General features: G+C 40.8%; 1 protein-coding gene across 1 annotated transcript in view; it reads left to right on the forward strand.

The window, feature by feature from the left end:
- Positions 1-26,269, forward strand: part of rasgrf1 (Ras protein specific guanine nucleotide releasing factor 1) — a 106,560-nt gene that overhangs the window by 62,617 nt on the left and 17,674 nt on the right. The window contains exons 14-22 of the mRNA XM_041175145.1: positions 230-478; positions 2,469-2,839; positions 4,225-4,344; positions 5,800-5,970; positions 10,105-10,211; positions 15,000-15,112; positions 15,992-16,052; positions 16,148-16,242; positions 17,296-17,380. Coding sequence (XP_041031079.1) covers positions 230-478; positions 2,469-2,839; positions 4,225-4,344; positions 5,800-5,970; positions 10,105-10,211; positions 15,000-15,112; positions 15,992-16,052; positions 16,148-16,242; positions 17,296-17,380 — 1,372 coding nt within the window. The remainder of the gene's footprint in view (positions 1-229; positions 479-2,468; positions 2,840-4,224; positions 4,345-5,799; positions 5,971-10,104; positions 10,212-14,999; positions 15,113-15,991; positions 16,053-16,147; positions 16,243-17,295; positions 17,381-26,269) is intronic.

The raw sequence follows: 26,269 nt of genomic DNA on the forward strand, positions 1-26,269 counted from the left end.
AGCCATTCAGCCCCTCAAGCCTGTTTTGCCACTCATTGAGATCATAGCTGATCTGTACCTAAACTCTATTCTCTGTCTTGCTTCTGACCTTTAATACTCTTCCCTATCAAAAATCTAACAAATGTTATCTGGTCCCATCCAAGGGTGTACACTTCACGATCAAAGTCTTTGTAATATTAACATGCTTACACCAACACATTGCTAATTCTGTTTTTATTGTGATTGGCAGGTCTGACACAAGCCTGTACTGTGATGATGTTGATATACGATTCAGCAAAACCCTCAATTCCTGCAAAGTTCTCCAGATTCGCTATGCAAGTGTGGAACGTTTGTTGGAACGCCTGACTGATCTGCGCTTCTTGAGTATAGACTTCCTCAACACGTTCTTGCATTCATATCGAGTTTTCACTACAGCTGATGTCGTGCTGGACAAGCTCATCACCATCTACAAGAGGCCAATAAGTGCAATACCTGCAAGGTGTCCTGTCCATTTACCTGTTTGTGTGTAATACATTTAAGGCACACGTGTGTGTATGTGTATGTGTGTGTGTGTGTGTATGAGAGAGAGAGAATGCGCGCGTATGTGTGAGAATGAATGTGTACAATGTGTGTGTGCACGGGTGTGTGCACGAGAATGTGTGTATGTGCGCAAGTGTGTGTGTATGTAAATGGGGAAGGTTAAAGCTTATCCAACATTCAGTGAATCAAATGATAAAAGAGTGTGTGGTAATCTCATCAATATTTTCATGAAGATTTCTCCAGATCAATTTTGCTAACAAAATCATTGAATTCCTGTTTTAATGTGGGGATTTGCCAATATTTGCATTAAATCTGCCAACAGTACAATTTGATAAAAGATACATTTGATAATATTATGCAACATAATTTTCAAGTATAAGTTATTTGATGAATTTTCTATCACGATTCGCTGATTTAAAATAACAGGATACTTTACGGTGAGTAATCCAAGAGTGCGAGGAAGCTAAGTGAACGTTAAGGATACGGACTACAACCATTTCACTCATTTAGCTTATAGCCTGTAACCAGAATTATCTGTCATAAACCTGGTGTATTCAGGTGATTTGATTATTTATCCATTTAGTTCCGTATGTCGATGGATACAGTGGGATGAATGTTCATTGGTGCCCAATTTCAGGTATTAAAGCTGGAAGGTGAGTACAAACCATAATCTGGTCCAATACTGTATCTCAGCCAACATCTAAATGTTGTGGATGAGTGCAGGCAGTTCACGCTTCTGGTTCAACTCTTGGGCCATTCACTTCATGGCAGAGGCTCTCGGTGATGTGCTGTAAGGTGAAAGGAGGAGAAACTGGGGAGGCGCAAACAACAGTCCTTGGATGAGCTACGGAGCCAGGATGCCCATTCCTTCTCCTCCTGGAGCCATGGTTCTTTGTGAAACTGATTTTATTTGGCGGGAGTGGCTGCTGCTGAGCTGACTACCCCTGACTCCTGCCCCATGCCATGCAGATTAGTTCTGCATGGAGGCTTACCATGCATGTTAGGCCATTAAATTTAGAAACAGAAAAATTTACAGCACAGAACGAGGCTATTTGAAAGATCATGTGTGTGCTGGCTGAAAAAGAGCCATTGAGCTTAATCCCACCTTCCAGCTTTTGGTTTGTAGCCAGGAGGTTATAGCATCTCAGGTGCAGATCCAAGTGTTTTCAAATACAATGGGAATTTCTGCCTCTACCATCCTTTCAGGCAGTGAATTCCAGGCCTCCACCATCATCTGGGTGAAAAATATTCTCCTCAACACTACTCCTTTCACCAATTACTTTAAATCTTTGTTCCCCAGGTTATTGACACCTCTGCAAGTGGAAATGGGTCTTCCCTATCCACTCTATCTAGGCCCCTCATAACTTTATACACCTCAATAAAATCTTCCCTTCATCCTCCTCTGTTCCAAAGAAAACAACCCCAGCCTATCCAATTAATAAAAATGACCAGACTGTTTCTTTCTCTCATTTGCTGCTGAAAGGTTCACTAGTGAGCCTATCAGCAGCAAATGCAGGAGATAAACAGTCTCTGATTGGAGGGGCAGCTCTATGCAGAATCTCCCATTGAAACTCACCTGTTTGACCTGAATTTTGAAAACTGGCTCGGGGCCCACATAGAAGGGCTCAGCCTGCGGGCCGGACGTTGGGCAAGTCTGCCCCGGACCCAAGATGTAGTTCCCCATTAATTGGGTCTCATTGCTCCCAGTTAATGCCTATAAATCAAGTGCAACGATGTCCAATTTCTGCCCCAGTAAATCCTTCCAACCAACTTCTCGAAAAATAAATCAGGAATATTATTTGTCATCTTGTCAGAAAAGTTTTCCATCTAAGGAAAGTAGATTTAATTTCACATTACAACCTATTCATGTAATGGTGCTTTCAGTTAAATAAAATGGAGCAATTATACTTCAGCAATTATATTAATGCTTGATTTCCTCTCAAATGTAGGTCACTCGAACTGTTTCTTGCAAGCAGCCAAAATAATAAGCTTTTGTACAGAGAGCCCCCAAAATCCCCTCGAGCCAGTCGGAAATTTTCCTCCCCGCCACCTCTATCTATTTCCAAATCATCATCGCCAATTCGGAGGAGGAAGCTTTCCTTAAACATTCCCATTATAACTGGGGGAAAGGCTCTGGATCTGGCCACGATGACCTGCTCAGCCAATGGCTATGCAAGCATGTACTCTTCCTCATCGCCCTTCAGCAAGACCACCCTGGATATCAATAAACTGTACGTGTCAAGCACTTATTCCAACAAGCTCCCTGATGAGCAAGAAACCAAACTGGATAAAGATGAAGATGTTGGTCCTACCAAAGGAGGTGAGCTGTTAACACATTTATGGAGCTCAACACAAATAGTGAGTTGATGAAAACAGGTCAGGAAGGAGGACAGGGCTACACCACAGTGTCAGGTATTTAATTTTATTTTTACTTGTTGTCAGGATGTGGGCATCACTGGCAAGGCCAGCATTTATTACTCCATCCATAATTCCCTTTGAGAAGGTGATTGTTTGCTGACTTCTTGAATTGCTGCAGTCCATATGGTGCAGGTACACCCACAATGTAATTAGGACAGGGATTCCAGGATCTTGACCCAGTGACAATGAAGGAATGATGATATAGTTCCAAGAAAGGATGGTGTGTGACTTGGAGAGGAACTTGCAAGTGGTGGGGTTCCCATGCACCTGACGTACAGTGAACACCAGGTGATAGGAAATAATTCACTTCGGTCTTGTAGATGTTAGTAATTGTAGATTATTTGCAGATCAATGGCCAAACATCCCAGCTTATCTGGGACAGTCCTATGTTTGAGAAATATGTCCAGCATCCTGACAAGCTTGCTCAAGATTACTTAAAGGCAACCATATGAGTGAGGTCACTGATGGCAAATAATTCCTCATATGGCATCTCCATAAATTAATAAATACATTCATTGTGAAGTCTATTCTAGTCACCAAGCATTGAGGGGAGTAACATTAGCCAAAAGATCCCAGGGAACCCCAGGTCCAATGTCTGGGCAGGCGGAGGATCAGACCTTGAAATTATCTCATAGATACTAGCAAATGAATAATCAATACATTTGTCTGAAACTCCTCTACATGCTATCTCAGTTGAAATTCCACAGGCCCTTGCTTAGAAAGTAATAGACTATAGCCTTCCTCAACTTCTTATTTCTCAGCTATACTGAGTTACCTCCATTAACCTATCCCTGAATTTTATGGCAATACCAATATGGCGGGAAGTGCACTTGCAGGTGGTAATAAATGGTAATAAATATTCTTATCCATGTGTGAGGCTTAGGACACCTTTTGGTGCCCAAACAACAGGCCAATCTATTTACCCTGCAGGAATAGTTAATAATTTGCTCAAGAGTTCAAGTCTCTTGACCTTTATCTTTAAGCTATTAGACAATAACTGCTACAAAAAGGATAACTCATCCCAGCTCATCATCCAAAAAATGTACTTACAATAAACTGATTGTCTTAACAGCCAACCTTTAGTGCCAGGCGTATTTATGGACAATAAAATAGGTCTTTGTCTGAAAAATGTCAACAATGAGAGGCCAATTATTCTAGCATGGCTTGCAGTAAAAGAGAATTTTTTTATTCCAGGGATTTGAGCAGAAGTCTAGACCAAAGAGCTGAAAGGAGGGAGTATTCAATCCTCCAAACATCTGACTAATCTCTTGTTACAATCAGGTGCAGGCAAGACAGTCAAGGAAGATTCTGAGATCGAGCAGGCTCTTAGTGATGAGGCTGAGACAGAAACTTCACCAACAAAATCTCCAACAACACCAAAAAAACTGAAAGGCAAGAACTCCTCAGGTAAGGACCCCAGGTATGGTGCCAGTTCACCAGAGATATAACTCCAGATCAATCACCCTCCCTATCTCTGTAACATCCGCCACCCCTGCAAAATTTCTGCATCATTCCAATTCTGGTCTCTTGCACATCCCTGATTTTAATCACTCCACCATTGCCAAACCTTCAACTGCCTAGGCCCTAAGCTCTGGAATTTGCTCCCTACACCTCCCCGCCTCTCTACTTTTCTCTCCTCCTTTAAGACACTCCTTAAAACTTATGTCATTGATCAAAGATTTGGTCATCTGCCTGAATATCTCCTTACGTGGCTCAGCATCAAATTTTGTCTGATAACACTCCTATGAAGCACCTTGGGACATTTTACTATGGTACAGGCGCTCTATAAATGCAAGCTGTTATTGTTATTTTCCCCAAACATATTCAGATTTTATTCCTCCATCTCAGAAAATATCTTTGTATATCTCCTTAACCCTTTCTTAGAACAACATATTTCTTTCTAAGTTTTACCAATCCACTCTGCAGGGATAGAATATAAATCCTTGTTTTTGATGTTTTCGTTATTTTATGTTTAAGTAATAAAGGTCTTGACATAAACAGGTGAACACTAATTCAATTGAATAAAATCATGCTGTTCATTTCCCAGCTGCTGTTTACAAAAGCTGCTGTGGGCAAGGTACAACTAGCCTGTGTTTGCAAAACTCAAAAAACAGAGTCCAATATTAGAAACAATTTCACAATTGGACAACATTTGTTAAATAATCCTCAATGTGCTAAGAATTACGCAGGCAACCAATTTAAGATTGTCAGTTGGGCTCGCCGTGTGGTTCATTTGCGTGTACTGGAAGCTACATCTATTAATACACAGAGCCCTGTTCTTTGTAGACAGACATTGAACACACATTGCGCCTGTTTCAGCTAAACAAAATAAGTGACAGCCACTCACTGCTGATTCATTCCTCATGACAATGCCTTGACTAATTAGGGTCAAGCTAACTGGTTTAAATTTCAAATAATTATTGGCAGTTAACTGTCAGTCACCATCAATTGGTGCATTCTCAATGGTAACGCCTCAGAGTCCACTTTCCAACCAATCAGCACTCTCTTCTCATACAGTGTACATTGTTGTTCCCTTTACATTTGGTATTCTTGTGAAGTGTCCTGATGAGTGCAAGATGAAAAGCCTCAACATGTCTCTTTTTCCAGCAATACTCAAGTTCTGCACTACAAAACAACTAATTATATCGTTGCTATATTGTGTGGAGAACCATAATGAAAATGATACAGTTGCTGTGCTATATGGAGAATGACGGTCTCTATGTTACATATATATTATACATGATATGTGGTACATAGATTGGCACAGCCACTATAAGCTACACTGTGGATGGAAATAATGATTGAAAATGACCAGGTCTTGTGGAATTGGGATCACTACAATGATCTGCTGTGACTCCACAGAATTTTCCTTGTTTTCCTACAATAATGGAGTGGTGGTCACATCCAGCCGGGAGATGGACAACAACCGCAGTGCACTTTCAGCAACCTCAGCCTTTGCCATTGCTACAGCGGGAGCCAATGAGGGCACACCCACCAAGGAGAAGTTCAGACGGATGTCCTTGGCCAGTGCAGGTACATTTTACACTTTGGCACAGGGGAGCCAATCTCTTTATGCTGGATCCTTACCAATAATAATTCTTGGTAACTGTTTCTATAATATCGAGGCTGCATTTGAGCCACATTAGTTATTTATAGCTATGGTTGTGGGTACAAACACGGAACAGTTTGTCTGTTTAATTTACAAAACAAGCAGCAACAGCATAAATGAAGGAAATAAACATGGAATACATCCCATAATGTTCCACAGATTAATATGAACATACAAACCAGGAGCAGGAGTAGGCCATTTCTCCCCTCGAGCCTGCTCCTCCATTGATAAGATCATGGCTGATCTGATTGTAGCCTCAACTCTACTTTCCTGTCTACCGTCTATAACCTTTGACTCCTTTGTTAATCAAGAATCTATCTAACTCAGCCTTAAAAATATTGAATGACCCTTCTTCCACTGCACTCTGGGGAAGAAAATACTATCTCGATCTTAAATGAGAGACCCCTTATATTTAAACTATGCCCCCTAGTTCTAGTCTCTCCCATAAGTGTTAACATCCTCACAGTGTCCACCCCATCAAGTCTCCTCAGGATCTTATATGTTTCAATAAGATACCTCTCATTCTTCTAAATACCAATGGATACAGGCTCAACCGGTCCAATCTTAATCAGTTGAGTGAACCTTCTCTGAACTGCTTCTAATACAATTATATCCTTTCTTAGGTAAGGAGAGACCAAAATTACATAGTAGTTCGGTTGAGTGGGCGGAAAATTGCAAATGGATTTCAATCCAGAAAGTGTGAGCTAATGCATTTCAGTAGGGCAAACAAAGCAAGGGAATACTTAATAAAAGGAAGGATACTGAGAGGGGTTGAAGGAATGCGATACCTTGGAGTGCATGTCCACAGGAGGTCCACCGAAGGTGCAGGACAGGTGGTTAAGGTGATAAAGAAAGTATATGGAATGCTTTCCTTTATCGGACAAAGTATTGAATACGAAAGCAGGGATGTAATGATGGAACTGTATAAAACACTGGTGAGGCCCCAGCTGGAATTTTACGTACAGTTCTGGTCACCGCATTACAGAAAGGACATAAATGCTCTGGAGAGAGTACAGATGAGATTTACAAGAATATTACCAGAGCTTGAAAATTGCAGTTGTGAGGAAAGATTGGATAAGCTGGGGTTGTTTTTCTTGGAGATCATGGCTGATCCTGAGGAGGCTGAGGGGTGACCTGATTGAGGTGCACAAAATTATGAGGGGCCTAGATAGAGTAGACAGGAAAGACCTGTTTCCCTTAGAGGTGAATTACCAGGGGGCATGGATTTAAGGTGATTGGTAGAAAGATCAGAGGGGACATAAGGAAAAATATTTTCACCAGAGGATGACGGGCATCTGGAATTCACTGCCTAAATTGGTGGTTGAAGTTGAAATGCCCAACTCATTTAAAAGGTACCTGGATCGGCATCCAGAGTACTGTAACCTGCAAGGATATGGACCAGTTGCTGGAAAGTGCGGCTAAAATGAACGGCTAGTTTCTTTTTTTTCTCTTTTTGGGCCTGCACGTCACAATGGCCTGAACAGCCTCTTTCTGTGCCATAGCCTTTCTGTGGTTCTATGGTACTCCAGATGTGGTCTCACCAAAACCTTGTACAACTATAGCAGAACATCCCTACTTTTACATTTTATTCTCCTTGCAATAAATCACAACATCCCAGTTGCCATCCTAATCATTTGCCATACCTGCATATTAACTTTTTGTGATTCATGTACTAGGACACTCAGATCCCTTTGTACTGCAGAATTCTGCAATGTTTCTTCATTTAAATAATATACTGCTTTTCTATTCTTCCTACTAAAGTGGATAAGGTCATATTTTCCCACATTATACTCCATCAGTCAATTTTTTGCCCACTCACTTAACCTATCTATATTCTCTTTGCAGATGCCTTATGCCCTCTTCGTAGCTTACTCTCCTATTTATCTTTGTGTCTCTATCATCTCAGCAGTATAGCAATCGTATATTCTGTCACTTCATCCAAGTTATTGATGTAGATTGTAAATAGTTGAGGCCCTAGCACTGATCCCTGTGGCACTCCCTAGTTATAGCTTGTCAACCTAAAAATGACCCATTTATACCTACTCTCTGTTTCCTATTAGCTAACCAATCCCCTATCCTTACTAATATGTTACCACCTAAACCATGAGCTCTTATTTTGTGTTATCAAATGCCTTTTGGAAATCCTGTCTCATTGCACATTTCCAGGTCTAGAATAGCCTGCTCTCATGTTGGCTCTAGAACATACTGCTCTAAGAAATTGTCCTGAATACACTCTATGAACTCATTTCCAGACTACCTTTGCCAATCTGATGTCAATCAATATATCCTGTGTGATAATGGGTCAAACAGCCCCATGGAATTCCACTCTCACAGCACAGAAGAAGTCCATTTGGTGTATCATGCCTGCGCTGGCTCTTTGGAAGAATGTTATAGAGGGGTGTGTGTTATAAACAGCAAAATGTATGTGGTTAACAAGGGAGTGTATGATGTATTGTGCGGTGAATATTTTCATGAAGGGTGTCCTACAGAGTGTTTTAATTGTCTGTTAGTGAGACAGTTGTAGACTGTACATGTCCCATTGTTTGACGGGTGCAATAAAAAGTGCAGGGTAGATCCTGTTGGTGCAATAGAGTAAAACGGGCAATTGTGAGTCGGCGTGATTGAAATCAATGGAACTAAAAATTAGGAGGGATGTAAATCTGGCTGCCGACTCACCATTCCTAGTTTCACACTATTGCACAAAGTTAGTAGCTACCCCTCTGCTTTACAAAATCACCCTAGAGCACAAGAACACATTTCAGTGAGATCCTCTGGCATGAGCAGATGGAGACACTGGAAAAATTGCATAAATGATAATATTTTTCCACAGCTGATGGAGATATATAAGTCGAGCTGAAATCCCATGAAAATTTCCTTGCAGAGCAAGATAGAAACGTACCCCATGAGAGAGAGGGGGTAACTTGTCTTTGGCACAGGCCAAAAGCTGTTTGTATCTGATCGTGGTCCCAATATCTTGGATTTTCAATATCTGAAATAGTCAGTTAAATATCAAAGAAACTAATCATGAACATAAATACATATTTGAAATCATATTAGACTCCCTGTTACTAGGGAGGTAGTTATACTTTGCTTGATGAAAAGACTTTGGTGATTAAACTCCCTAAATATGAATAGAGGTTCTACTTTCAGCAATCTGTGCACAAACTGTGCTCAGACTTGGGGGAACATTTTCCCCCCGGGGGGGGGGGGGGGGGGGGGGTAGTGCGGGCGCCAGTGGCCGGCCTTCCAACCGGTGCCCCCGGTCAGTTGGGGGGGGGGGGGGGGGGGGGAGCACCATTTTACATGGGTGGTCCAATTAAGGCTCTGTTAACTATGCATTCCCTGTGCAGGCAGGTGGGGGGTGGGGGGGGGGGGGGGGGGGGGGGGGGGGGGGGGGGGGGTGCGCGCAGACAAAGAGCGCAAAGATCTTCCTGAGGCAAAGTGCTGCCTCAGGGAGATCGGCTCTGATTCAAAAGTTGACAGAATGGTAATAAAAAATTTCCCTGACATGTCCCCATGTACCCTCATGTGACACTGTCACATGAGTTGGGATGTGTCCTTAACTTTTATTTAAAATTTTAAAAGCCCTCATGAAACCTCATCTCGCCCGTGGATGAGGTTTCATACTTTCTCCAAGGCCCGGCTGGGCTCCCGGCCTGCCCGCCAACCCTAAGGTTGGACAGGCAAGTCCATCAATCAATTTAATAAGTTTTTTGATGGCCTTAATAGGCCGTTGACAGTTTGATGGGTGCGCAGCTGATTCGGCTGTGCGCCTGCTGAACTGAAAGTCTAAATGATGCGGTGTGATGTCGAGACGCATCCTGACGTATCCCCGCGTCATTTGACATGTCCCTGCCCCCACTCGCCGCCTGGAAAAACCTGCCCTTGGGCTACTTGTTGACTTTGACAGAGTCCTAAGAAATTTGATGAGAGGTATTTTCAGATATATAATCATGTACTGAAAGGAGGAGGAGATGATATGTCATTATAAGATGTCTAGCTCATTGGTCATTCTCTGTTTACTTATTTCTGAATTAATTTTATGTTGTTGATTCTAGGCTTTCCTGCTGACCAGAGAATTTGTGACAAAGAGTTTGTCATTCGAAGAGCAGCGACGAATCGTGTGCTCAATGTGTTGAGGCACTGGGTCTCAAAGCATTCCCAGGTAGTATTTTGGCCATGACCATTAACCAAGCTAATGGGTCTCATAATAAGATCAATTTATCTACATTTTTTGGAAGCAAAACTAGCTTCTACTGGAAGTGTACATCCCACACTGATATAAATTGGCTGATTCAATACTATACTGTTATCATTGGCTAAAGTGCGTGATTAGGCAAAACAATGGCAATGGAGATGTTACTCTACTGTTTTAGTAAAGTATCATAAATATGGCTATTTTAGCAATTGTTTAAGATGATTAAAAATTTTGATGGGTTAGATAGAGAGAAAATATTTCTTCTGTTGGGGAAAGTTCTGAACAAGGGGGCATAACCTTAAACTTAGAGCCAGATTGTTCAAGAGTGATGTCAGGAAGCAGTTCTTCACATCATGGGCAGTTCAAGAAGAAGAGCTACTGCCAACTTATCAGGGCTGATAGGAATGAGCAATAAATGTGGCTTCTTCAATTCCGCCCACATCCCAAGAATACACATATAAATATTATTTTAGAACGATTAGTAGATGGATGACATAAATAGACCAAATGGCCTTCCTCATCCGTATTTATTTTATGACTTTTCTCTCAGAAGCTGTAGCCTGTTATTGATAACATTGAACATGAAAGATAAAGGGTGAGATTTAAGTTTGAATCAGAGTTTTTGGACAGAAGCTTGAGGTTACATTGCAAAGAAAAGAGAACTCATATTAAAAAGTGGCTCTAAGGCTTCAATCAAGAATTCCCTTTTAATGTTTCAGTGCAGCTGTCACAATGAATTGGTTTGGAATTCCAATTACTACTTCAAGTATACTGCTGACAGCAGATTCTGGCCACTGAAGCATACTTCCCACATCAGGAGGATGGCGTAGCCCAGATACAGAGCCAGTGGCCAAGCTTTTCCAATTCTAATGTTGATGGTAACCCATTTGAAATGAACCAGTTATTGTTGCTACGCTAATTGGAATGTCTAGGTTATTGTGTAGACAATCAGAGAAAGAAAGATCGAAAGAAAGAAATGGATTGACTGATTGATGGAATGAATGACAGCTTAACCTCCTCCAGATTAGACAAAACTGGAAGGAGTGAATGAAGTAATCTTAGCTCCACCTTGGGTATCCATGACAATTATGTTGTAGATTGCAGAGCTAACTACAGATGAATGAAGTTTCACTTCATGGAACCCTAGGATCTCTGAGAAAAAGATGACCATTTCCCTTTGCTGCTACTTGAAGTATCATCATAAACAGCCTCAGGACGTATTTAACATAGACTGCTGGAAATGAGGCTTCTAGGAACTTTCATTTATTAATTATAGACAATTATGTACAGGGATAGAAAAGCATGCGGCTACTTCCAGAACCATATCTCTCTGAGCTTGTCACACATGATCTGACATCAGTGATAATGTATATTAGCTATTAGCATAATAGCTATTAATCCTTTATATTACATCTACCCCGCCAAGTCTTTCGTCGTACACATTAAATGCTTATACATCCTACTCTCCCCTCCCACTATCCCCCCGATCACTGTGCCTCTTGTGGTGGTGCAATTAATCTCCAACTGTGTTCTCGGCTCACCTGGAAGACATGTAGGATGTATGCACTCCATATTCTTCCTGGAATGTAGTTATATACTGATAAATCAGTGGGCTTCTGGTTTGCTGTGTAAAGTTGAATAGGCATTCTCTTCTTCTTAATTTCTTTTGTGGAATTCCCTTTTGACATTATAGTACTAGCTGCTCCGTCTTGAAGGAATAGGACTTTGTCAGCTTCTCCTGGTGTTTGTCCAGCTGCATTAGGTCTGTAATCTTCCAATCCAGCAAGTTCATTGTCTGGTAAGAGTATCTGTTCCTTAAGTGCATTCAATGATTCCGGTCCCTGGGATGAAGCGCTGTTCAATTCCAATGTCACATTCATGAATGAATCAGATGGATAAACAGAAGAATGAAGATTATTTTCAAGCAGGGTTGATAGTTCTTTTGTTGGTACTGTAGGAGTCATGTAATATATGCACATTCTGCCCTCACACCAGTGTGTTTATTCCCTTCACTAGGCATCGATACCTCAGAAGCTTTAGCAGTCAAATCAGTCCCTGAAGTAGAGCTGGATTTCACCTCCATTTCTGTTGCTAGGTAGTGCTGTACCTGATTAGGTTCTTGTTCAATTGCTTCCCTTTCTTGTACAGCGGAAATGTGTGTGAAATCAGTAGGTGATACTTCAACAGTTATTTCTTCTTCGAGTTTTCCTTAAATCAGATTTATTTTCTTCAATTGTTTCACTCAGCATTCTGGGAACCAGGTTGTTTTATGTCACCTGGTATTGTCACAAGAATAGTCAGGCAGATTGGTATCCTGGCCACCTTCCTCAATGGCTTTTTGGTCACCTCCACATTCATCATCGAACTTATCTTCGAAGATGTGTGCATTTCCTAGAATTTTCTCCTGCGGCTGGTGTGGAACTCTTTGCACGAAGACTGGCCCAGACCTTCTGGTTCAACTAGATTTCTAATGCAACAGGTGAATAAAGGAGCTGCGGCTCTATGCAAGCTTCTGCGTTTAATAAAGAGTAATCTTGATTATGAATAACGTACAGAATATCAGTTAGTACTCTTCCATTACATCGAAGTATGACAGTCATCTATCCTTGCACCTTAGTGGGATGACCCCTGGACTATGGAGCTGAATGGTAGATGGCTAGAGAAACTGTACTGTATCAGAAAGAATCGACACCCCTGCTCCCGTCTCTAATTTAAAATTTGTCTTCTGGCCACTGACCGTGATATCTGCGCTCCAAAAGTTCCCCTTTGACTTTGCACCCTTGCCCAAGAAAGGCACTTCATATTCATCAGTATCTTCTATTTCTTGGATACTGTTTAGCCAGACTGGTGTCTCTGTAAATCTCTGAACTGGAGTTGAAAGCTTTCTGCTGCAGCATACCAATTTAAAATAGCCCACCTTCTGCATTCTGCATTTATGACAGGATAGTCTTTGTGCCGATGAGGTTTTCTCATGCCATGACAGGAGCACTGGATAATGGCAGCAACTGCTCCCTCTTTGTTCTGTGTCTGCTTTTTTGTAGGTGCACTGGTACCTCTCAAACCGGACCGAGTCAGTAGTCTGATTGACTGCACAAAGGTTCCCTATCACCCCGGACTAAAACTCGGCTCTGCTTCCATAGCTCAGCCTGTCATGCTAATTGTACTGCCTTGGACAATGTCAGATCCTCCCTGGACTGCAGAAAATCAGGTAAGGTTTCATCAGGTGCTCCCACAACTATGCGGCCTTGGATCAGGTCATCCTTTAAAGCCCCATACTCGCAACTATCAGCCAAATGATATGGGTCATCAGTGAAAAATTCAATACTTTTGCTGGATTCCTGAGTGCACCTGTTAAACCTTCCCTGGTCTGCAATAGAGTTCCTCTGAAGACTGAAATATGAATTGAATACCTTAATGACCTCTTCATAGATTGCTGTGTCTTCATTAACAACATGTCTTATTAAAATGTTGTCTGCACTGCTACCAATGTAATAGAGGAGTGCGCTGACCTGTTCTATATCAGGCTTCCATGCTAACTCCGAAGCAGTCCTATACCTGTTGAATCTGTGATGCCAGTTTTGCCAATGTTTTGCTTGGTTGGGCCCTTTTGCTTGGTCGAAGGATTCGGCTAGAGATAGGACTATAGCTATTAACCCTTTATATTACACTACTTAGCTTCTAGCAGTTCGTAGAGTACCTTGCTTCTGTCAGCATTGGCTTGGCTCTGTGGTAGCACACTTTGAAAATCTTAGATTCAAGTGCCATTCCAAGATGTGAATCAATATTTCTAGATTGATACTACAGTGCAGTACTGATGGAATTCTGTCTTTTCAAAGTTGCAGTTTTTTGGATGAGATGCTAACCTTAGGTCAGATGACCTACACGGACCAGTGTTGAAGATCCTCAGCATTATTTGTAGAACAGCAAATTGTGGCTGAAATGTATTCATCAACCAGCCCCACCAAAACATTACATTGGCTAATCATTTATTTCATTTTCTATGTGCAATTCGAATGCTACATTTCCTATATTAAAACAATGACTACACTTTAAAAGTACTTCATTGGTTGAGAAGTGCATTGGGACCTTCAAAGGATGTGAAAGGTGTTTTATAAATGCTCACTGGTGCCTTCAGGTTATGATGTTTAATGGCAATAGGTTGTAAGTGATGTTAGTGATTTGAATTTCTGAGCAATACAAGTGAGTGGGTTAACAACAACTTGCATTTATGCAGCACCTTGAAAGTAGTATAACATCCCAAGGTGCTCCATAGTACCATCAAAAGAACTTTGACACCAAGCAACATAAGGAAATATTGGACAGGTAGCCAAAAGCTTGATTAAAGAGGTAGGTTTAAAGGAGGGCCATAAAGAAAGGAAATGATATGGAGAGGCAAAGTGGTTTAGCCAGGGAAATCCAGAGCTTAGGGCCCAAGCAGCTGAAGGCATGGCTGCCAATGGTGGAGTGATTAAAATCAAGTTGGCCAGAATTGAAGGAGCAATCTGAAGATAACAAAGGTATGGATAAGCTGGGCATTGGTGGAGATGTGGTGTAACAGAAGCAGAAGGAGATGGTGATGGAAAGGGTATGTTTTGGAAGCTCAACTCAGCAAAATTGACATCAAGGTTGCAAACAACCTGGTTTAGTGAAATCCTATCCTTGGACTGAGGAACCACTTTATCTTCAGTCAGCCGGGAATATTGGGAATGTTACCAGGGTTATCGGGAATGTTAATTGTTATCCCTCCATCCACAGGATTTCGAAGCAAACACTGAACTGAAAACTAAAGTGATTGGTTTTCTAGAGGAAGTCATTCATGACCCTGAGCTGCTAACACAGGAGAGGAAAGCAGCTGCCAACATCATCAGGCAAGTTTTCCTGAGAAGCTGACTCTTCAACAAAAATATTCAGGGGCACAAACTCAGAATCTTAGCCACAGACACAAGAAATATTTGTTCCAACTGATCTCCTGTGGCGTTTCATAGTAAATACAGCACAGAAACATCCCAATTGTTCAATACTGGTGACTATGATCCATACAAACCTTCTCCTGCTCCTCTTCATCTCAACCTATCAGTGTGCCCTTTTATTCCTTTCTCCTTCATGTGTTTTACTGGCTTCCCCTTAAATACATCTATGCTATCCTACTCAATCACTCCATGTGGTAGCAAGTTCTACATCTTAACCACTCTCTAGGTAAATAAGTTTTTCCTCAATTCCCTATTGGATTTATTAGTACCTACCTTATATTGATGGTCCCTAGTTCTGGACTCCCTCATAATTGCAAATATCTTCTCTAAGTGTACCCTATCAAACCCTTTTATAATTTTAAAGATCCCTATTAGGTCACCCCTCAGCCTTCTTTCTTCAAGAAAAGAGTGCCAGCCTGTTTAATAGGAAATGTGGAGTCTGGTGGTGATATTTAGTTCCTTAAGGGTCTGTACCTTTAAGGCCACTATTCTAGTATTGTCCATGGGAATCAGTAAGTGAGGCTGCTTGGAAATCACCAATGTGACTATCAGGTCAGTAAATTGTTTAAAATGAAGTGTTTTTTTTAAAAAAATCATCTCAACTTTGCTCATGGCTTGTAAGTTTTGTATCCGAGTGCTCTAGCCCTGTGCTAAAAGTGTCAGATGAATTGCTTGCTTGCTTTCAATGTTATCTACAGCTTCCAGTATTTTACAAACCTCTGTCATATCTCCTCTCAGTACCATCTGTTTAATAACACAAGTGTTTCCAACTTCCAGGACTTTGAGCCAAGAAGACTCTGTGGACAATCAAACAACATTGGAAGAGATAATGAACGTGGTGGGTATCTATTTTCTACATGAAGCTTTAATTTGAGCTGTGACTTGAGAAGTTTTCTTTTTAAAGCCCCATCTTCGTTCCTCTTTTTTGGAAAGACAGAGGAAGAGACATTCGAAAATCTCTCTGCCTTGGAGATAGCTGAGGAATTGACATTATTGGATCATCTCATCTTCGGATGTATTCCGTATGAGTAAGTCATTGTTTAATCCACCAGGGGTTATATACCTTTCATAGTATTACATAGAATGTACATCACAGAAATAGGCCAACTTGCCCTTATATCTGTGCTCCACTCAAGCCACTTCCCACCCTTGCTTCATCTCATCCAATCACTCTATATTTCTGCTGCTTTCTCCCACATTTACTTATCTAGCTTCCTTTTACATGTGTCTATATGATTCACCTCAACTACTCCATGGTAGGGAGTCCCAAATCTTAGCCACTCACTGGGTAAGGGGGATTCTCCTGAATTCTCTATTGGATTTATTAGTGACTATCATGAATAGTAGCAGAGTGGTTATGTACAGGGACTAGTAATTGACATTTTTATTCACAGGATTTGTGCATCCAGCATTAATTGCCCATCCCTAAATGCCCTTGAGAAGATGGTATGACAACTGATTGAACAGTTAAGCTATTTCAAAAGGCAGTTAAGAGCTAAAGGTCTGGAGTTACATATAAGTCTGGACTAATAATCGGAAGTCATGAGTTCAAATCCCATAATGGTAGCTGAGGCTGTTAAATTCACTTAATTGAATAAAAGGCTTTTCTCAGTAATGGTGACCATGAAGCTGTTAGATTGTTATAAAAACCCAACTGGTTCATGAATGTCCTTTAGAATAGGAAATCTGCCATCTTTGCCTGGTCTGACTTATATGTAACTCCAGACCTTTAGCTCTTAACTGCCTTTTGAAATAGCTTAACTGTTCAATCAGTTGTCATACCATCTTCTCAAGGGCATTTAGGGATGGGCAATTAATGCTGGATGCACAAATCCTGTGAATAAAAAATTTTAAAAATCTTATATTTATGACCCCTGGTTTTAGTCTTCCACAAGTGGAAATATCTTCTCCACAGCTGATCTATTGAAACCCCAATTATATTTTTAAATAAATATATTAGGTCAACCTTCTGTATTCTCTCTTCTGGAGTAAAAAAAGAGTCCCAGCCTGACCAGTCTTTCCATATCACGGGAGCAATACTTGCACATGGTTAAATGTTACTGGGTTTGTTCTCCCCACAGGGAGTTTTTCGGTCAGGGCTGGATGAAACCCGAGAAGAATGAGAGAGCCCCGTACATTATGAAAACTACCAAGCACTTCAATGATGTGAGTACAAACCATTAGAGGTGTTAAACTTCTGATAGACAGATGGTGAAGTAAGAAATCAGACACCAATCTTTGACTTAATACTAGATTTATTTGCAGAATGCAACATTGCAAATGTTTGCCCCCTCTCTAACCAACACCTAGGCCCAGATTTTGACTCCTGGGTCAGGTGCGCAGACATGGGAGAATTCCTGGCTCTGTGAACCCGGTCTTTAAAAATGGCTATTCTCCTCTGATTTTTGTTGCTTATGAGGCCATAGGAGTTTTTGTGGGTTGGGGGGGGGGGGGCGGGGTGCAGGGTGCAGCAGACTGGATTAAAAGTCAGGCCTGCCACCCCAGGAATGAATGCAGAGGCTGCCGGGTGTGGAGGCGGGCTGACTGGAAGGCCTGCCTCTCTGTTCTGGCATTTTGTTGAATTACATAAACAAAAGATTAAAACAAAAAAAAGTGCCCTCCAGCCCTCACCCCCAATGCCCCATCCAGATCAAAGTTTCCCACCTCATGCTCCTTTACCCACCGCCATGGCCCCTCATACCACCCATGCCCCCCAAATCCCATGGCCCATTAAAGGCCTTATGCCAAGTGCCAATTCATGCCAACATATGCCCCCTACCCACCAACCTTTGCCCTTACCATCTCCATTCTAACGCACTTGGTATTCTTCGACAGTTTCTTTGACAGTTTTGACAGTTCTTCGACAGTCTCAATGAGTTTGTGCACTTTTTACACACAATCATGTTTACTTTTAACAATCCCAAAGGGTGCCGTATCTCTCACAAAAGTGTCCTGGGATCATATCCAAAGGGGTGACTTATATCTCCAAAGGGCCTGGTTATCCAAATAAATCCACCTATTTCAGACCTGGTCTAATCTGCACATTCTGGGTTTCACACTCCTGGCCCACCAAAATGCCACTTCAGGGGAGACAGCTGATGATTTAAATGGCCAGTTGCTTCCATAAACTGTGCATGCATGAACCCCGGCCCCACTCCTTGGAACATAGGAGTAGACCATTCAGCCCCTCGAGCCTGCTGCATCATTTAACTAGATCATGGCTGATCTACCTCAAAGCTATCTTTCCGCACTATCCACATATCGGTTGATGTGTTATGATGCGGCAGGGAAGCTTGGCCACACTATTACAATGGTTTTGCAATTTGTATTTATTACAAGATGATTTGTGCACTGAATTCAGAAGTAGTGAGTCCACTAATACCTTTAGTGATTTTTAAAAATAAATTAAAAATGTATTAACAAAAGAAAATAATTCAAACACAGACATAAGATTACAGTTATTTGATATTATAACAAATCCCAAAATTCCTAATTAACCCGATTCTGAACTACATAAACCCCTTTAAGGCAACAGTCCAAAATAGATTTTAAATTTAAATGAACAATCCAGCAAGGATACCACAGAACCCATTCAACTGTGGAATTCCAGAGGCTTTTCCTGAAGGTTGCTTTACACCATGTACCATTCAAGATGTTACTTGGCCGCTCCCACAAAACCTTCCATCCTTCTTAATATATGTTTCTCTTTCTTTAATGTGTAACATTCCATTGTTCTACATGTATTTGGAAATGTACTTTTCCCATAATATAAGAATCTTTCATGTTGTCAATATGGCCTCTTTTATTTTGGGACAAATACACAATAATGTTGCCCTATTTATCTTGTTAGATGTAAACATCCTACCATGCATTTGAAAATCAAACAATCTCTTCATATTTCTAAAAAAAATACAAATTTCATGCACACCTTATCTGTGGAACCCTCATCCTCACTTGTCCATCTCCATTTCAAAAGTCTGCTTTACATCCAACTCTTGATAGACTGCAAGGTTGAAATGCTGACTCTGATTTAATTGAATTAGTCACACAGACAGAACCATCCACACTCACAAACATAAACCTACTTTACAATATCCCACAATAATATTATGAAAAATATGATAGTTTTATAATGCCTCCATCCTTATGGAAAAACGAACCATCATAATTTTAAAAGATGGCTTCATTTTCTCAACCCATGTTACATTACTTACTCTACGTATCTATATACACAAACTATTACATTACCAGGTGCATGCGTTAACATATATGTAAATCTTTTGCATCAGCAGAGGCTATTTCAGTCCAGTGTCCAGGTTTTAAATGTCCAACTCCCTTTGAGCTTTAAACTCTGGACAATGCATCTGCAATTAGATTTCCTCATCCAGCCACATATATTATCTGCAACTTAAAATGGTTGCTGTAATAAACTCCATCTGAACAGTCTTGCACTTTGGGCTTGAAATGTGTCCAGAAATTTTAAAAGATTGTGGTCTGTATAAACAATTGTTTCTGACGAACTGCTTGCAACATAAGCCCCGAAATGCTGCAATGCTAACACCAGACCTAGAATCTTCTTTTCAATGGCTGAATATCTTTTCTGATGTATATCCAGTTTTCATGAAAATATCCCACTGGTTTCTCAATTCCAGTTTCATCTTCTTGTAACAAGACAGCACCAGTACCCAAATCACTTGCATCCACTGCCAACTTAAACTGCTTGGCATAATTAGGGACTGCCAAAACTGATATTGTAGTCAATACAGTTTTCAAACTGTCAAATGTATCTGACTCTCCTCTGTCCGTTGATAACTTATTATTCATTTTTAGTGGTTCAGTCAATGGAACTACCTCACTGCTAAGATTTGGTACAAACTTCCAGTAAAACCCACTCATGCCCAGAAATCTCAAAACTTCTCATTTTGTTGTAGGCACTGGGAAATTCAGCATAGCTTTTACTTTCACATGTCTCGGAGCCACCTCACCTTGTCCAAATGGTATGGCCTAGATACGTGGATTGTGTTTTTGCAAATTCACTCTTAGCCAAGTTCACCACCAAATTGCAGTCGACCAAACAGCTCTTTCAGATATTGTAAATGCTCCCCTCCATGTTTGACTGAAAACTACCGAGTTGTTAATATAAACAGCACAATTGCTCAGTCCTGCAATTACTTTGTTTGTCAGTCTTTGAAATGTTGCTGGTGCATTCTTCATACCAAATGGCATAAATTTAAACTGATATAGTCCATCTGGTGTCACAAAAGCCAATATCTCCTTGGCTCTTTTCGATTACGGTACTTGCCACTATTCTCTCAGCAAGTCAATCTTTGTGATAAGCCATGATTGTCCCACTTTCTCAATGTAAGCTTACAACGATGGAATAGGATATGAATCCGCTTTCATCACTGCGTTTGCTTTTCAATAATCCACACACGGTTTTTGTGTTCCATCCAGCTTCGGTACCATCACAACAGGTGAACTCCAGTTACTGTGACTAGACTCAACGATGTCATTCTGAAGCATGAATTTGATTTCTTTCTGTACTTGCAATAATTTCACTGGATTCAATCTATAAGGACGTTGCCTTATAGAAAGTGAATCACCCACAACTACATCATGTGTAGCTCAATTTGTCCTTCCCAGCTTATTCCCACAAATAACTTTGTGTGACTGCAGTAGCTTCTCCAAATCACTGACACTTGTCTGGAAGGTAACTCGGTATTACATTTAAATTTTAAGTACCCCCTTCATTGTCCAATTTGATTATAGGAAAATCAATTTCAGAATTCTTAATTTCTACCTCTATTCACCACCATTAATACCTCCTTTTGGTTATCTCCCCTGTCAAAGTACTTTTTAAGCATATTTACATGACACTCTCTGCTTCTTTCTTCTACCTGGAGTATTTATTAAATAATTTACTTCACTCAATTTCCTTACAACTCTGTAAGGCCCACTAAATCTTGCCTTTAATGGTTCACCCAATACTGGTAATAAAATTAACATTTTTTTCCCCAGCAACAAAATTACAAGTTTTGGCCCTCTGCCTTCACCTGCTGTGATATCTTTAAATGTTCCTTAGCTAACTCACATGCTCTGTTCAATCTTTCTCTGAAGTTCGTCACATAAACTAAGAGAGTAGTTTCCAAATTCTGATCCATAACTTCTCTTTAATCAACTTCAGTGGTCCCCTTACCTCATGACCATACACTAATTAAAAAGGACTAAATCCTGTTGATTCATTAGCAGCATCCCTTATGGCAAATAACAAGAATGAAATTCCCCAATCCCAAACCTATGGATGGTCTTGACTATAAGTCCTCATCATGGTTTTCATAATAAGTGGTTGAAGTGGAAGAATTAATCCAGGCTGGTCTTTTGGTTCAAGCTGGTTTACTTTCAAGACAAATCGTCAGTGCTACTGACTTCTGGAGTAGCTTCCCTACAAAGTGTTCCAGTTGTATCTTTTTATTCTGCTTAGATGGGATAATCATGCTATATTCTTAGCCTTTATTCAGCGACACTTTTTGTTGAATGAACGTTATCCTAAAGAGACTGGTTATCAACACAACATTCTATTGGCAAAACTTTTCTCACATTGCCCCTTATATAATATTTCTGTCAGTATATTGGATAAGTAAACCCCCATATCTATCGCTTCTACTAATACCAGTGTTTCAGCAGCTAAGTTGCCTTTTCCTACCCTTTTATTTTCCTGGCCTCCCAAGCCAGTGGACAACATTTATCATTCTTTCCCACCAAGAATATGATAAACCCTGCTATGCTAGAGTACCCATCTGGAAGATTGGCATGTTAAGCATCGCTAAAAATGACCAACCTCATATCTTCTGGTTCACCCAAGGCTGGAAACTTGAGCATGCATCTCTCAGAATTTAATTTTTTTAGTGTTTTATTTGCTCTCAGAACTTCCTCAACTATAGCATGTTTCATCATGGTACTCAGCTCCAACACATCATAACTAGAGTCAGGTCTAGACTGAGCACACAACCAGTTCAACTGCCCAATTAAACATCTCAACTGTTCCGTTTCTTCCTTGGTAGCAGGATCCACTTTTTGAGGACCTAACTCGGAGTTATTGGGATATGATTAACATTTTCTAAATAAGATTGTTGATTCAGTGTCACTCCTAACTTGCTCTGCTTAATGCCTAAACCTATGTATTTAAAGGTCCCTGAAGCCTAACTTCCGACGTTGAGGTCCTTTATTATCTTCTCGATTACCCATTGCTCAAATTCTACAGAGCCTCCACACAGGAAATCATCAACATACATGATAAAGATTCCAGTTAGTTTCTCCTTATGCTACCAGTGGAACAAAGCAGGATCTGCTTTCAACTTAATGCAACCTGTTTTTGACAGGAGAAACCTCACGGAAAAATACCATACCCTTGACGCATCATTCAATCCATAAATAGATTTGTTCAATTTCCACAGCTTTCCCTCTATATCCCTGGCTTCTTTGGGCGGTTTCAAAAAACTTACCTTTGAAACTTCTCCCCCTGTAAAAAAGCAGCCTTCACATCAATCAACTTGCACTCCCAGGAATAGGATGCCAAAATAGCTGAAAGAAAAATCTTCAAACTCACTTTCCCTACAGTAGGCAAGTCCGCTCTGACATCCTGATCTCCTAGTCTCTCTTCAAAGCCTCAGGCTACTAATCTCGCTTTGGCTGTATATGTGCCGTCTGGGAGTACCTTTTTTGTACAGATCCATCTGTGAGATAAAGCTGGCTGTCCTCCATCAGGTATTTCAGAATATACCTCAAATTTCTTCCAACTTTCTAACTCTTTCCATTTGGCTTCCTTTATCAGCTTATTTTCCAATTTATTAGCAGTTACTAAAATCTCTCAGTCATAAGGACTTCTACTTCTATTGAAATTCCTGGCTTGTTCTGTAGTCCTTGTTCTTGTTAAGCTACAGCCTCTACTCACATTCCTCTCCCTTTCTAGATTACTTTGATATGATCTTTCTCCCATGCGAGCAGAATCCCATTCGAAAGTCCGTGATTTTTTTCTGGGGTCACGGCCACTTTCTGGTCCACTGTCTGAACATATACTGCGCTTTCTGGGTTTCCACATCTTTACCTCAGTTTGCCGATCCATAGACCTTGTCTCCCGTCCTTCATCGTGCACATTTAATCAATGGCTAAATTTATCAGTTTGTATTTATCAGTGGCCTTTCCTGCTCTCCCTGATGGTGGCATCCCTCCACACACTGGTCCCTTCTTGCATGTATGTTACTTTTGTTCCTACATTGGGCAGTTGCCCTTTTGGACAAATAGCATTATCCTGTACCTCAGTGTTACTTTGTTCATAGTCACTAAACCCTGTATCTGCCATTGTCTGCTCCTCATAACTACCCAGTGTGTGTATGTGAAATGCATGGTGCCTCCTCGCTTTCCATGTCCTGTTCAGAACCTGTAAAGGTATAGTCAATAGCAGTTAACTGTGAAGAATGTACCCTAACAGTTTGATTGCCATGTTGCACAATTACTACTTTCCCATCACTCCCTATTACCTTGCCAGGTCTTTTCCACTCTTTCTGGCCTTCCCTTTTATAATATACATGTCTCCTTGTCTAAACTGTATTCCTGATGGTCTTATGTGGTGCCATAGGGCTCACTGAATTTTCTGCGAAATCTCAGCTTTAATGAAAGCTTTTCTGTCTCCATGCGAAGCATTCCGATGAACAGAAAAAATGTAACGCTAATGCTAGTCCCTTCTAGAACAGGGGGAGCATCTGATAACACCGAAGGCAACTTCAGATTTCTTCTATACACCAACTGGTATGGACTGTACACCCCCAACCATCTGCAAAGAGTTCTTTGCTTGCACCGGCCATGCTAGCGCCGTTTGCAATTTACAGTCTGGTTGTTCAGGCAATATTTTATTTAACGTCATCTATTACTGCATGGTTTCTTTTGCAAAGACCATTAATAAACGGGCTCTCAGATGTAGTATGCATAATAATGATGTTTAAATTTATGCACATATCTCAAAATTCCTCATTAGCAAATTCCCCACCATTATCAGTCAGGAGCTTCATTGGTGTTCCTAATCCTGTTCCTACCCATTTCTCCATGACCTATTGACATTGGTCCTTTTGTCTTTACTTGGCTATGTATTACAGTGGATAGGCTAAATCCAGATGCCATATCTATGAAATGCAGTAAAAAAATACCCTTATCCTTGTCCCAAACTTTCAAGTCCATTGCCACTGCATCATTAAACTCCCTGGCTAGTGACAAGCTCACAACAGGACGTGTCTTGTGATACTTAAGGCAAATTTCACACTCAGTGATTTGTTCAATAAGGTCATCAACCACTCCCACATCTTGAAGTAGAGTCTTCAGTTTTTGTGGTGCCAGATGTGCAAACTATCTATATAATTTCCAAATGATCGAATGACCAAATTCTTATTCTCAGCAGTTAATAAAACTTCATGAACTTTTTGATGAGAAATCTCTGGCTCCCTTAACGGCAGGCAGTAATGGCCTGACCAAGTAAAATATAGATCTTGATTTTTCTGAACACAGCTGCTCTATTATTTTTCATATCTAGCACCGTCTGAGCCTTCTTCATTGCATATTGACTTAACAATAGCGGTATCTGGCTAGGAACCACGTCAGTACTGATAAACAGATTGATCCCTGTTATCTTACAAGCAAGGACCACCCGTTTGGAGGATGTTAATGTATTATCTCCGAATCTGAAGCAGGTAGAGCTTTCCTACTCCTTGACCTTCCGCTGGTCTGCCGCATCGAGAGTCTCCAGTTAGTAATCAAGCCAGTCCATGCCACACACTATAGAATTGCAACCACTGTCCAGAACTGCACAGTTGAAGGAATCTACCATCAAGATGCTCATCACTGGGTTCAAACTTTCAGTGACCAATACAATTCCATCATGGCAGACACCATCATTTTCAGTTTCAGATGAATCCATCTCGTGGGTCACTTCAAAAACGCAATTCCTTCGCTGTGGGCAGTTCATTGCGTAATGATACTGGGAATCACATCAAAAACACCAATTAATCATTCCCCATGCATTTTTTGGGTTTAAATGCCTACGGTCACTGTCCCTGCCATGCTTTTTGTCCCGACTCTCAAATTGGCTAGGGTTCCGACCATTTTCAGACCTCCTGTCATTAACCCCTGCTTTGTATTGGAATCTACGTCTAATATTTGGTCGACCTCAAAATTTGGCCACCATTAACTCCTCTATCCTTTGTTTCACCGCATAGTTGTTCACATTTGCTAGGAAAGTGACTGGGAACGACTGTCTCCCCAGAAATCTTTTTTAGGGCAGTCGCCATTTGATCTAGCAGAGATTCTTTACCCCGGAATTGCACCCGTTAGTACTAAAAGACTATCAACGTTGGAAATGCGAGCACAGTCCAGTAATTTAAATGCTAATACTGATTCCGAAATTTCAAGTTCAAATCTCTGTAGTCTCCTGTACCATTTATCAAAATCCATGAACTGATCATTTGATTTCCTAAACCCATCAAAGATTGTCCAAGTTTCAAAAGCTTCCAATAACTCATCCTTTTTGTAAAATTTATCCAAAAATTGTAACAGAAAGTCCAATCCCTCTTCATGGTTGGTATTAATAATGCCAATGTCATACCTTGCTTCTTTCGGGGTATGGAAGTAACCCGGGTCCACATCTCAACTTCAGCTTTCCATTGCTGATATGATTCAGACTCAAAGAAATTGGAGGATAGTCAAAGCTTGCAATTTTGCACCATCCTTCCACCATTCTGTAATTTAAATTGTCAGCATTGGTTGACTTCTTTTCCCTCAGAGGATTGAGACAAAAAGCTTCATAAACAGCAATTAATCACCAAAGCTTAAAGTTCATCCTCTTGCTCCCATGCTATTTGCAACAAGTGGTTGTAGTGGAAGAATTAATACAGGCTGGTCTTTTGGTTCAAGCTAGTTTATTTTCAAGACAGCTCCTCAATGCTACTGACTTCCAAGCAGCTTCCCCACAAAGTGCACCAGGTATATCTTTTTATTCTGCTTAGATGGAAT

This window comes from Carcharodon carcharias, chromosome 26 (genome assembly GCF_017639515.1).
Source record: "Carcharodon carcharias isolate sCarCar2 chromosome 26, sCarCar2.pri, whole genome shotgun sequence".
Taxonomy (NCBI): Eukaryota; Metazoa; Chordata; class Chondrichthyes; order Lamniformes; family Lamnidae; genus Carcharodon; species Carcharodon carcharias.